Source organism: Periplaneta americana, chromosome 11 (genome assembly GCF_040183065.1).
Source record: "Periplaneta americana isolate PAMFEO1 chromosome 11, P.americana_PAMFEO1_priV1, whole genome shotgun sequence".
NCBI classification, from domain to species: Eukaryota; Metazoa; Arthropoda; class Insecta; order Blattodea; family Blattidae; genus Periplaneta; species Periplaneta americana.
Genome location: NC_091127.1, coordinates 157,071,076 through 157,085,614, shown reverse-complemented (window position 1 = coordinate 157,085,614; position 14,539 = coordinate 157,071,076). Strand labels below are relative to the sequence as shown.

The window sequence follows — 14,539 nt, the reverse complement described above, 5'->3', positions numbered from 1 at the left end:
TGTAGATGTCTGTGCTAGTAGCCAGAGTTGGGGTGTAGTCAATATATACTGCAGGGCTGTGTCTTCTGCAACTGGTACTGATGATTTTAATTTACTTCTTTTGTGGTTTATGGATGGACAGTATAGAAGAATGTGTTCCAGATCTTCATCATGATTATTACACCACAGACAAGTAGGATTATCAGAAACGTGAAGTCGGTGGTGACTGCTAAATTTCAATATCATTGTAATTACATAAACTAGCAAAAATATTATCTTAACATCATTATGTTTTGTGTTATGAAAAAAGATGCATAACATCTGTCATGGTTTTAACTTAGTGTTACATACATTACAAATTGTAGATTGATCTCCTTTTCCTAGTCTAGTACTTGCTTTTGGAATTCAGTCAGTTGACAAGAACTGTAGTTAATGATTGTCATCCTATCAATAACTGCTACAGTTTCTTAGTAATAAACTAATTAAAGTTTTATTATAATATATTATTTTTAAGTCTTGCTTATGTGTGTTGCAGGTATAAGAAGCTCGCATGGTTGTCAATTGGCTTCTTGTTGCTGGTGCATGGTTGCAAGACCTATACACGCAACTTGGACTGGGAGTCCGAGTACACCATCTTCATGGCAGGGCTCAAAGTCAATCAGAGGAATGCAAAGCTCTTCAACAACGTGGGACATGCCTTGGAGAGCCAGGGCCGCTTCCACGAGGCGCTACAGTACTTCCAGAAAGCTGTGAGGTATGAGTGACTTGTTTCATGACTATTGCGGTGGACAGTTAAAGCTGTCTGTTGCCCTTGAAAGAAGCCTTTCGTTCTCCATGAATGAGAGATCTACAAACAAGATTGCAGGCAGCTGTCTGTTCCTAGTTACACAAAACCCACTGAAATCAAGTCCATGTATATTAGGTCCAGTTGTCTGACAGACTTACTGTACTGGCTTAAACTAAGCACTGAGATAAGTTAAAGTTATTACTGAAAAAGTGGACATTAAGTCAATATTTCGTCTACTAGTGTAATTTTGCTAACATGTGGTAAATGTACCACAAGTCTTATGGCAGTTAGTTTTATTGATTGGGTTTATAAATGACTGAAAGGCCTACCCAGTCATTGGTCAGAAATAAACAAACATATCATATTCTGCTTCTAGAAAAATTGTACACTAACTGGAGTGGTCGCATGATAGAAGGGTGTAATATGTAATAATTAAGACAGGTTTCACTGTAGGCCATATATCACTGACTTTAATTACACCGAATCTGAAAGTAATTTATTTTCTCTATTATATTTCAGTGTTCAACAAGATGACATTGGAGCACACATTAATGTGGGAAGAACATTCAATCATCTGAAGATGTTCAAAGAAGCAGAAGATGCATATCTCAAGGTAACAATGTTATATTTAGGAGATGCATATTAACAATTCGGACAGCTAGCAGATAGTTTCATGTGTTGTGCCCAGATTCACCTATAGAAAAGAGGCGAGAGTTTTAAATACTCAGGAATATCACTTCAAGAAGGCTGAATGACGAAAAAGATGTCATTTATATTTCATGACGAGTAGACAGAGCTGCAGCTTCACAACACTACTTCATGTGACGCCACTGTTGCCTCTAACAAAGTTGGCCAACTCTTCTATCTGACAAAAATTAGAGACGGGGCCAATATTTTTGGCCAGGTTACAGAACAGTCGTTCAGTGAGCGCACACTTGTTTAATGTTAATAATTTCACTTCAGTGACTAAACAGGCCTAATTTTAATTATCCTGTACCAGTATGATGCCTTGTCATGAAATCAGAACCTCTAAGATGGCATAGTCTATATTTAAGTAGCTATAGAATTTCTATTATTTCTATAAAAAAATATTTCTTTATTAATTAATAATAGTCCAAGATAGTTGTAAACACTGAAAGGGAATTCATTTCATGAACACTCGTAATAGTACTTCCTTTTGTGTATATTTTGTACGAGATCACCCCTTCTTCCAGTCCACCCTTATACAGAGCGCAGCTAATATCTGCATTCCAGTCATGAGCTGTGAGCCGGCTCGGAGAGCGCAAACCTCGTGCAGGCCTGAGCTAGACTTTGTAATTATTATTCTAGATCATATATACCCAGATTGCTTGGCGTTACAGGTTTTGACGGTAACAACTTTTGTCAGGTTTACTATGCTGCCATCTAGTTGTTACATAAGGAGTCACGTCATAATTCCTATTTGAATTGCATTAGCGACTGTACTGCCATCTTGTGTTCGTTTACGGCAGACGGGTGGCGATTCTGGCGGTTGTTCTCTTCAAAGTGCAACCGATTTTAACATAGGAATGAGCAATCTATATGTGATCTGGGTTATTATTGAACTTAAGACGATTTTATGTAACTCGAACTTTTGAAACATTCTGTCCGTATTCCCGCCATTCATTCATTACAGAGTACAATACATAGTGATAATGCTAGTCATACATTATAAATGACAATCATAATTATTGTTCTGGTCTATATAACTGTTTCAGTCTTATAATATGCTTGTGCGAGTATTACAATTTAGTGTACCCCTTCCCACTAGACTGCAAGGAGTTGCTCACAATAGAGATCACTGGTGTTCAAATTGAATGATATAATTTTCCCAGAATGTATTCCAGAAACGTAGAATTCTGAGTAGTGCAGGTTCAGATTGCAAAGATGTAATAATAAAAAGCAGTCACAGCTAGCAGTTGACCACTGAACATTTTCTTGGCAGGCTAACACGCTACCATTCAGCTGTCAAGGAGATACAGAATGCATTTGGCATATATTAATATTATATGTGATACCTACAGTATTTTTCAATCAACTAGCATTTGTACATAACATAATATAAATGAACATTCTAAATCTTGATTATTATGGATGTTTTTATATATCACAACATCAGAATTAGTTTTAATTGTATTATTGTGCCTCATGTACACGTTGAATTTATGCTGACAACTGTACCATTTGGCACTCAATTAAAAAAAAGCAGCCAACCTCTTTATGTTTCTGTGGCCGCCCTCTTTGTTATCAATTGTCTTTATTGTCCAGTTGTTCCTGTCATCACAATCTCCCTCTTTCAATCCTTTCTTTCTCATCAGTCTGTTGATCCATTATTCCAAGTAAGTAATGATTTTTAGTCACTGTAATTCATGCTTTCAGTTCTACGATATTGACAAATGGTATTAAGTAACAAAAAAATGTAAAATATGTTTTTATTTTCGTAGGCAAAGTCTCTGCTTCCAAAGGCTAAGCCAGGGGAGTCATATCAAGCACGCATTGCTCCCAACCACCTGAATGTGTTCCTGAACCTAGCGAACCTGATTGCACGCAATGAGACTCGGCTGGAAGAAGCAGACATGCTCTACCGCCAAGCCATCAGCATGCGGGCGGACTACACACAGGCCTACATCAATCGGGGGGACATCCTGCTGAAGTTGAACCGCACCAAGGAAGCTCAGGAAGTCTATGAGAGAGCGCTTTTCTATGACAGCAACAATCCTGACATATATTACAATGTGAGTAGACTTTAATATTTAGGTTTGATATTTGAAATTTTAGTCTTCATTGTAGGTAAGGAAGAAGCAGCGTAGTCAGTTCAAACCTACAAATGTAGAAATTCAATCTTCATAATGCACTTATTCACCATTGTGTAGAAGAATATGTTGGCTCTTACATATAATTGTGCATTTGCACAGAATTGGAATATAGCAATCTCCAAATTGTCTGTCATGTGACTTACAAAAAGAAATGGATTTAAGGGTGAATATTCTGAAATGGGTAAATGTATGTCCCGGCTGATTTAAGGAGTTTCTTGAAAATGTTAACTGATTACTTTTGCGTTTAATTAACTAACTCTCACATGTTTTAGTTGGAAACAAAGTATAAAAGAATTAATTTTAAAATTTATAATTAAAAACTAACGTCAAAAAGTAACTATGGTCCGTATGTCCCCAACTACATTTTACTCTGTTTTACTAAGTTTTTCCCGGAATGTTTCGATTTGATTTTATTTCCTCGTCCAAGATTATAAAAATAAATAGTTAAAATACAGAATTGTTGTTTGTTTAATTCTGAAAGGACACAACTTTAATGTAAAGCTTGTCCCCAAAAATTTCGTAACGCCGGTCCCTCGAAATAAAAGAGCTACACAAAAGACAATTTTGCTTCATGTGGTAAATTTTAACGGTTGGTAGTGATGAGAGGTCAACATGGCGCCAGTTGAAAAACGTTTCGTCCATTATCGTAATTTATTTTATTGAAAAATACAAAAATCATCACTGATGACTGAATGTTATGTTTTTTATTGGTACCACTGGTCGCAGGTGGCATTAAATATAGTTTGTATTTACTAAACTTTCCTAGTATATGCAAAACATTACAATGTTTGTCGACTAAAAAATCTAACCTCCTTGATATTTTTAACGATTTATTTTGTCAGAACTATTGCGGAAATTATACTAATTTGTAACAATGGTCCCTGTAACGTCTGTCCCTTTATTGTGGGACGAGGTTTCATTTAACATACAATTATTAAATAGGGGTGTATAAAGTAACTTCGAATATTATTTCATGTGACTGTTTATAGAGAAGAAAAAAAAGTCTGATGATGAAAGTAGGAAATATGAAAGGGAGAAGATACGGAGACAGAGGGCAAATATGACTGAAGAGGAGTTGCAGAAAAAAAGGGACTATGGCAAAGAATATAAAAAAAGAAAGAAAATAGCAGATATGACTGATCGTGAAAAAAGAAATGTTCGAAGACAAGTGAAATCTGAAGTACAGAAGTTTAGAAGATACCTTAAACAATGGGCTGTAAGAGAAAGATAACAATCCCTTGGCTTTTTTTTAAATTAGAAAATCTCACATAAAAATTTTTTTAAGCTCAACTAATACCAGAATCTTCAATAATAGGAGCAAATGTAACCAATGTGAGAAAAAAAGTAGACAATTTAATATAATATATTTTTTTCCAGTTTTGTTATTCATATTTGCCCATTTCAGAATATTCACCCTTAAATCATCTTAAAATGTCTACTTCAGTAGCTCATCTTGAAAATATCTATGAAAAGTATTGGAGTGTTAGAGGACAAATGGCTTCATTGTCGATCATTTGGCATTAGACAACAACAACGTATAGTTGTAACAAAAAAGAAGTAGTCTTCTCAGTTCCCACTTCTACTCACTAACATTGATGTAACATCAGTTCTAGGAGTTTGTCTCTTTTTCACACATTACAACTACCAGCAACTGCGTGCATTAACATTGATCTTTCCATTCCTTGTGTCTGTTCAAGCTTACTTGTACACAGAATCTGAGCTTTAAACCATCCATAAGTTCACGAAGTTCTGCAATCTTTATATAGTTGAAATGGAAGAGGGGAACTACGACCCAGCATTGCAACCTTTCAAGATCTATTGCTTTAACCCTGAAGCTAGGCGCATTCCCACTGGCTGACTACACTAAGGTTCACTGTGTACCCAGGCAACCCCACTCATTCATAGAACAGTTGCCTTTGTCCGTCACAAGTGTCACTGTGGATTTTAGAGCCAGACCACTGAGCCACAGTTGAATTGCACACATTTCACATTTTAGTAATAATGATTGATACTTGAAGGTAAAACTATCAAAGTGGATACAAGCTGGAACATGCAGATGAGTTTGTGGACATTCTGTTTCAGTTGGGTGTGGTTTTCTTAGAGCAGGGGAAGGCCTCGCAAGCTCTTGCCTATCTGGACAAAGCCCTTGAATTTGACCCTGAACATGAACAAGCCTTACTCAATTCTGCCATACTACTACAAGAACTGGGTCGTGCAGAACTCCGAAAAGTGGCCAGGGAAAGACTGCTCAAGCTGCTACGCAAGGTGAGCACGCTTTTATCTTACAGTTTTGCTCAAGGACAGGTATTTCACTGCAAACCCAGCATTCTCCAATCTTCCTTTTCATCATCATCATCTGTGGTCATACTGCCCTTTTAGTTTAGCCTTGACCTCCTTAAGAATTGCCGCCCAATCTTCCCTCTCTAGGGCTCTCCGTCTCCATCTCTTAATTCCTGCTTTAACTAGATCATCCTGAACATCATCCATCCATCGTAGTTTAGGTCTTCCTGCTCTTCTTTTACCACTTAGCGTGACACCTAGTAATCTTTTAGGAATATTATTATTGTCCATTCTGATAATGTGGCCCAGCCACTCCAGCCGTCTAATTTTTATATCAGTGACAATACTTGGATCTTTATATAGTTTTTGTAGTTCAGAATTGGTCCTAATTCTCCACTCTACCTTATCATAAATAGGGCCATAAATTTTTCTTAAAATTTTCCTTTCCCATGTATTTAAGATGGTTATTGCTCGTTCAGGTAGAGTCCAGGTTTCGCTTCCAAAAGTCACCGTAGGTTTAATAATTGTTTTATAAATCCTCACCTTTATTTTTTTTTTAGATATATCTGGTTCTTATAATTTTATCTAATGCTCTGAGGCATCGATTACCAATGGCTATTTTATCCTTGATCTCAGTTAATATGTTGTTATCCTCGGTGACTATCGAGCCGAGATATCGGAACCTTGACACTTTCTCAAAAGTAACCTCATTTAAGACAACAATTTTTACAGTATAATCTTCCTTTTAGTCTCTGCATATTATGATCCATGTCATCTGCCAGGAACATTTCTCTCGTTCCAGTGCATTGTATTAATATGAATATGTTTTTTTAAATATGGTAAATTGAAGCATTAGTACTCAAATTTTTTCCACATACTATTTTAACACTGGAATGTTGAGAATCAGCATGAGAATTCGACCTATTTAGTAAGTTTTGTTAAAAGTAGAGGTTCTCCTGGGGAATACATTGACACATGTCCAATAGATCTTTTTTCTTTTCTTTCTTCACTGGAAGGGGCTGTCTTAGAGCAATGAAAGTGAGGACAATGGTTACATAGTTATTCTAGCAATTTTAGATGTAGCTATTAATGGAAATAGAGATTCAGGTGTCCTCACATGGGTTACAACATTGTTCTGTGCACCTGACTAGGTCCCAATTTCCCTGGAAAGAAGGCATTTCTCATGCTTTTATGAGGGTTACCAGAATCTCGTAACACTTTTCTTTCATTATCACTCCATTCAGCTACATTGATTTTGCGTTTTCTTCCTTTATTTAACTTGTATTTGTCCGCTCTCACTTGACAGTTTGCCTCCATGCCCGCCATGCTATATTGGTTACAACGTTGTTTTCCACAGTGCCACATGATAGTATGGTTGCCTCTGAAGTTGCCTACTAACTTTCTGCCTTGTGAATATACACAATCGAAAACAGGCATCAGTTACAACATTGTTGTCCACACCTGTGGGGTAACGGTTAGCACGTCTAGCTGCGAAACCAGGTGGCCCGGGTTTGATTCCCGGTCGGAGCAAGTTACCTGGTTGAGGTTTTTCCCGGGGTTTTCCCTCAACCCAATATGAGCAAATGCTGGGTAACTTTCGGTCTTGGACCCCAGACTCATTTCACCGGCATTATCACCTTCATCTCATTCAGACGCTAAATAACCTAAGATGTTGATAAAGCGTCGTAAAATACCTACTAAAATGAAAAAAAAATTGTTCAACCATAAACCCAGTTTTGATAAAAGTGTGGGTTACAACGTTGTTTGAGAGAGGTATTCAATTAGTAAGTGTAACAACTGTATTTATAATATGATGGTTTGTTAAAAATAGCAGTATTTAATCGTACAAGTATTACGACATTTTAAACCCATTTTTCACTAATTTTGTCTGTTTTGTTCCTCATGGAATATCAAATTCCTCTTTTCTTTTTCTTTTTTTTTATACCTGTCCTGGAATACTCTTTATATTAAAAATTTGAAATTTTTATTAGGTTCCTCACCAGAGATATTAGAGCTCAAATAAGACAAAAATTGAAAAGTGAGCATTTTTAAATTGCTCTAACTAAAAAAAGGGGGACGAGTAAGAGAATTCACATATTTTTTTTCCTAAGGGTTTCTCTAACAAAATGACAGCCCTGATATTTCGTTCGTTTCCACTGCAAAAAAATAAAATAATAAATAATTAATTTTCTTAAATATGGTAATCGACTTTGGCCTTAACTTTAAATTAATACAAAGAGAAGTATGGTAAAAATGTATAGGACATAAAATGTTGCTTTGAATGTGCTAAAAATAATAATAGTGTTTTCTTCCACCTTTCTATCATTTTTCTTAGCTGAGCATCGCATTGAACCACAACTGTCTGCAAAAGTAAAAAATATTGAATACCTTAATACAAAAATGATTGCCATTTTTATATGAAGGTTAATAAAAATAAACTAATACAAATTTCTGTCTACTTTTGGATAGAGGTCATCACTGCTAAATAATAAACATTTTTAAAATGGACAAGCTACCGATTAATTTATTCATGAACCACTTGGTATGATTTGACCCCACTTCTATTTAAGTTTTTGCCTTTTTTAATTTTATGTGATGATATGATTTTTCTCCGTTATTAATAAATAATTTCTCAATTTTGTTTTTCGCGAAAAAAACTGGTTCTTAAGGTTATGGATTTTTCTGTTCACTTTCCTACAGGTTAATATACTTGCTTTGATCCTAACACATTCCTTCTTGATCTGGTTTTCTTACTCCTTATGAGAGGCATCTCACAATAATGGATATGAGTATAATTTCAAAAGTTGTAAAACACTTTCGCTTGTTCACCCTCTTCATGACCAACAATACACATAATAATAGTGCCATAAATTTTAATCTTATTGTTAAAAAAAGAAGTGTGATTTTTGCATGCATAAATACACTATGTAATCAAATTATTTCTTCCACAAATGTATCACTAAGTGAATGGGACATTAAAAATAAAAATGAACAAAACATATAATATTAGGCTATGTCACACTTTATCAAAACTGGGTTTGCAGTCGAACTAAGTGAATGGTACATGACACTGATGAACAGGAACTCCTTTTACAACTGGTTTGAGACCAGCAAGAGCTGAATATCACTGATTGGAAATGTTGCAGGATGCGACCAATGAGAGAGTTCACTTCAATCTGGGCATGTTGGCAATGGACGACCGGGATATAGCAGGAGCGGAGCACTGGTTCAGACGTGCAGTTCAGCTGAAAGAAGACTTCCGCAGTGCTCTATTCAATCTGGCCTTGCTGCTAGCAGACGATCATCGACCTCTGGAGGCAGCGCCCTTCCTAAATCAGCTCGTCAAATTTCACCCTGATCACATCAAAGGGCTCATACTCCTCGGTGATATCTACATAAACAATATTAAAGATCTGGATGCAGCAGAGAATGTAAGTTTCTACCACACAGCAGTTGCATGGACTGCAGTGTTAATGGAATGTGAAGCAGAACACCAGCATGATTCGAGTTAAGCTCTTGATTTTTATAAGATTATACCGATGAAATTGTCCTGCGTCGTGGTCTAAGGCATCCTGCCTAGGACTCGCGTTACGGAATGCGCGCTGGTTCGAGTCCTCATGGGGGAAGAAATTTTCTCATGAAATTTCGGCCAGTGTATGGGACTGGTGCCCACCCAGCATCGTGATGCAGTTGGGGAGCTATGATAGGTAGCGAAAATCCGGTTTAGCAAACCAGCTATAACGGCTGGGGAGATCATCGTGCTAATCACACGATACCTCTGTTCTGGTTGGATGATCGTCCACCTCTGCTTCGGCATGTGGGCGTGAGGCCAGCAGCCAGCTGGTCGGACTGGGCCCTTAAGGGCTGTAGCACAATGGAAAAAAAAAAACTCATGAAATTATTACACTTTTGTTTTCATAAGACTTCCTAAAAACAGGTATCACCATCCTGAGCTGGGTCTTGTTTAATAGTGTGTTAAATAGCCATGCATCATTGACCCATACCCAAAGTCCATCTGGATTGGCTGTCCAATTGCTGCACCTGTCATCTGATTATATCTCATACATTTTCTGTGGGTGATAAGTCTGGTAATAACAGGTGAGAGTTGAATATTGCTTTTCCTTAGGAAAACTACGGTTTCCGATCTGGCATTATCTTGCTACAATATGATCCCTGCTTGTGAGGTTCTAAAGTGTTATTGGCACAACAGGTACAGTCAGTCGGTATAACAAAATTTTGGATACAGTGAAATTATTTTTCTTATATTGAAATTTCGTTAAAATGGACAATAACAATAAATGATTCAAGAACAATAATGTTCACCTTAGGGGAGTTATGGGACTCCTAGCATTATGAACATTCCATAGCAGGAGCTTTACTTCCATATTTAGTTTATTCTGTCCATTTTCATTTTCCTTTGTTGTTCCATTTGCAGTCAGAGTTATGCTTCAAGTTTTCTGTTGGCTGTTAGAACTAGAAGGTTCTCGTGGTCTATTAATTCTCGATATGAGAAGAGGATTCCAATTTTAAAGTCTTTGGTTTTCTCTTTTGTAGGCAACAAAATGCGTTCTGAGATTTCCTTGCCTCCATTTTCTGGTCGGCCTCAGTCATTGCATTGTCAGTTTTAGCCTTGTGTTTATTGTTCTCCCTTGTTTGGTTGATGTTCTGACCTGTCCATTCCCTGATTCAACTGCTGCCAGAGTTTGTTTTTGATGTTCTCCTCTATTTGCTCTGTTTTCATTCATTATTTCTCGTATTGTATAACAGTCTCTGTAGCATTGGGGCTGTACTCTTGAGTAGACTTCTACCTTCCTTCGATATCAGGATGTTGTTGTTGATGTTTTCTAATGCCAGGCAATTGACAATGAAGTCATTTGACCTCTTGCACTCCAATATTTTTCAAAGATATTATCATGACCAGCCACTGAAGCACAGATATTGAGGTGTTCCGAATCCATTTCTTGGTTTGAGTTGCACAATGGGCAGTTAGGGGACTGATATATTCCAATTTTATGCAGATATTTGGCCAAACAATCATGGCCTGTTGCCAATCTAAATGCAGCTGCAGACGATTTTCGTGGTAAATCGGGAATTAACTGTGGATTATGATGCAGAGAGTTCCATTTTTTTCCTTGGGATTGTGTTATCAAATTTTGTTTGTTGAAGTCTAAGTATGTAGAGTTAATAAATCTTTTCACAGAGTAATATGTAGATTTAGTAACAGGTCTGTAAGTAGCAGTGCTGCCCTTCTTTGCTAAAGCATCCGCATTCTCGTTTCCCAGGATTCCACAATGGGATGGTATCCATTGGAATACAATTCTTTTATTGAGTGATATTAATTGAGAGAGCATTTTAGTTATTTCTGCTGTTTGAGATGAAGGTGTGTGTTTAGAGACTATTGATAGAATAGCTGCTTTGGAGTCTGACAATATAACTGCATTCCTAAATTTATTGATGTGGCATAGAAGATTCCTGAGACTTTCACTTATTGCAGTGATTTCTCCATCAAAACTTGTTGTTCCATATCCAAGAGATCTATAAAGTGAGAAGAGACAGCACGTAACACCTGCACCGGCACCTTGTTCTCTGGAGATCAAGGATCCGTCGGTGTATAAATGAAGCCAGTTTTGTGGAGGGTACCTGATATTAATTGTCTCTAAAGACAATTGTTTTAGTATTTCAGTGCTTACTTCTGATTTCAGTATTTCTTCTGTTAAATTTAGATTATATTCTATATTTAATAGAGTTAAAGGGTTTGGTTTAATTTGTAAGTTTTCTTTCAGGATGTTGGTCAGTCTCTAGTAACAATGACGTCTTCTTGAGAAGCATCTCCTCCATTTCGTTGGTTATACTTCTGTTTGTTTGCTAGTGTTGTGTGCCTTGTTTCCTCTAAGTCTGAGACGCATGTATTCAGACCCTAGGCTTATCATAAACCTTTGCATGTATTACACATCCTGCTGTGTTGTGTCCAACACAGTCTTCATGGCATCACTGTTTGCAATTCCCCTCAGCTGATGGTGCTTGAGTTTTTTTTTAAGGAAATCTTTAGGCAATTGGTGCTGCTTTTGTTTGCTTTGTTCATTCTGGTCTGATTTTGCTGTCTCTCTACACTATGCATTAGGAATTCCGTAGATCGTCACATCTGGTTTTCATGTCCAGTGATGAAGTTAAACTGGATCTACTATGCCGTTGGTAACATGTGGCTGTTTTTATGTGTCTTTTATTTGAACTGGAAGCGGCAGACCTCTGCAGTTAATGAGGGAGCTGCGAACAAAATAATAATAATAATAATAATAATATTTAAAAACTGTTCTATGAAAATTTAAATATAGTCTATTTTGCCAAAGTATATGATTATGTTTTGTGACGGGAATATTGTACGAAATGGAAATATAAAAATTGGAAATTTATCTTTCGAAGAGGTGGAGAAGTTCAAATATCTTGGAGCAACAGTAACAAATATAAATGATACTCGGGAGGAAATTAAACACAGAATAAATATGGGAAATGCCTGTTATTATTCGGTTGAGAAGCTTTTATCATCCAGTCTGCTGTCAAAAAATCTGAAAGTTAGAATTTATAAAACAGTTATATTACCGGTTGTTCTGTATGGTTGTGAAACTTGGACTCTCACTTTGAGAAAAGAACATAGGTTAAGGGTGTTTGAGAATAAGGTGCTTAGAAAAATATTTGGGGCTAAGAGGGATGAAGTTACAGAAGAATGGAGAAAGTTGCACAACACAGAACTGCACGCATTGTATTCTTCACCTGACATAATTAGGAACATTAAATCCAGACGTTTGAGATGGGCAGGGTATGTAGCACATATGGGCGAATCCAGAAATGTTAGAAGGGAGGCTGGAGGAAAAAAGACCTTCAGGGAGGCCGAGACGTAGGTGGGAAGATAATATTAAAATGGATTTGAGGGAGGTGGGATATGATGATAGAGAATGGATTAATCTTGCTCAGGATAGGGACGAATGGCGGGTTTATGTGAGGGCGGCAATGAACCTCCGGGTTCCTTAAAAGCCAGTAAGTAAGACTATTTTGCATTAAATACAGAAATAATTTGATTTTCTTTTTTATTGATATGGAATTTCATATTACTCTGTTCCATATTGTGCTCTGATGTTTCGCAGCCTTTTGGCTGAAGCCCTGCTTTCCCTCACATTACTTTAGTACGGTCCCTTGACCTTGAAATTTGGTTTATTTTAAAAACATTACATACTGTGTATCTAAACGGATTAGGATTAGGTCATTAGAATATTAATGAATGTAGATCAGGAGTAGGTTGTAATGTATTTTAAATTGTTAGTCATGCACATGATTAAACAATATTATATTACATTTAAATTACAAAAACAATTATTTTGTTTGCAGTCACCCATTTAGGGAGAAGATGGTAATTTTTTCGAGGAAAAAACTCATTTTCGATATTTGCAGAAAAACTAATCATTGACATTTCATTTATATGTTAGCTAATTTTATCGTCCTCAAAATTCATGCTATAGTTATATTTCACAATTATAACAGGTTCTTGTGACTGAAAATCGACATTTTAAAGCCATTTTCCACATTTTTTTTTTCTGCATTTACTCACATACAATCACTATAGTCTCACAACAAATTTCATGCTAAGAAGTTGAAATGTTTACTGCATGTTCTGAAAAATATTATTCGGATAAAAATATATATATATATATTTTTTTTTTTTTTTGAAGCTGACTTTCAGGTCACTTATACATTTAAAATTCAAATTATTTTTTTATTTTTTTTTTTTAATCCAATGCCACCAGGTTGTCTTTTCGACATTTCTGGTCTTCTCTCCTGGCCATGGCTTAGTTGTAACCCACTTCTGAGGTTGGGGCGCCTGGAAGGCGGAGTTACATTACCCCGATGATGTGATAGGATGATTATGATAATGTGGTGCCAGGAGAGGTCTTAAATCTAAACTTAACCTAAATTCCAGACCATGGACGAACACAGGAATAATCCCCTTTGAGGAAAAATTCCTGTGCTCTAACCGGGAATCGAACCCGGGACCTCATGAACTATAGCCAGAAGCTCTGACCACTAGACCATGAGGCTGGTCTTATTATTATTAAATTCAAATTATGATTCTGCTGTTAAATTATATGCATGTGATAGGTATTGTACAATTTTTTGCAGGCCTGTAACCTATATTTTGTGGGAGAAGATATATTTTAAAAAATTGGAAAAAAAAAAAAAAATATATATATATATATATATATATATATATCTGTGTGTGTGTGTGTGTGTAATAACTCAAAAATCATACATTTCATCCCTTAACTGCTCTATGGCTCTATGGCTTCAATAAGTACCATGGTCCCCTGGTTGAGAATCACTGCTCTGCTCCAAATCATAGGCCAGAGGCTGCACAAACGTAAAGTGAGAAAAAAGAGGCCTCATCATCAAAAAGGTTGAGGAACACTGTAGTGGTGTTCGTTTAATTGCATTAGTAATTGTCTGTATGTATTAATTTCATTGTCAATGTCATTACCATCATGTATGAAATAATAGAACCAAAATAATTGACTCACAAATCCATTGTTTCTATTGTATATTTCACAAATGTTTTTATTGTCTTTGTTTTAAGCCCAGTATAACATAAGCCATTAAGTTTGCTTTTATTGCA

General features: G+C 36.4%; 1 protein-coding gene across 1 annotated transcript in view; it reads left to right on the top strand.

The window, feature by feature from the left end:
- Positions 1-514: 514 nt before the first annotated feature.
- The window catches only part of LOC138709479 (protein O-mannosyl-transferase Tmtc3-like), a gene marked incomplete at its 5' end in the record, with an annotated part of 37,162 nt that continues 23,137 nt past the window's right edge, over positions 515-14,539 (top strand). Inside the window, 5 exon segments of the mRNA XM_069840272.1 lie at positions 515-733; positions 1,286-1,379; positions 3,229-3,519; positions 5,683-5,865; positions 9,027-9,311. Coding sequence (XP_069696373.1) covers positions 515-733; positions 1,286-1,379; positions 3,229-3,519; positions 5,683-5,865; positions 9,027-9,311 — 1,072 coding nt within the window.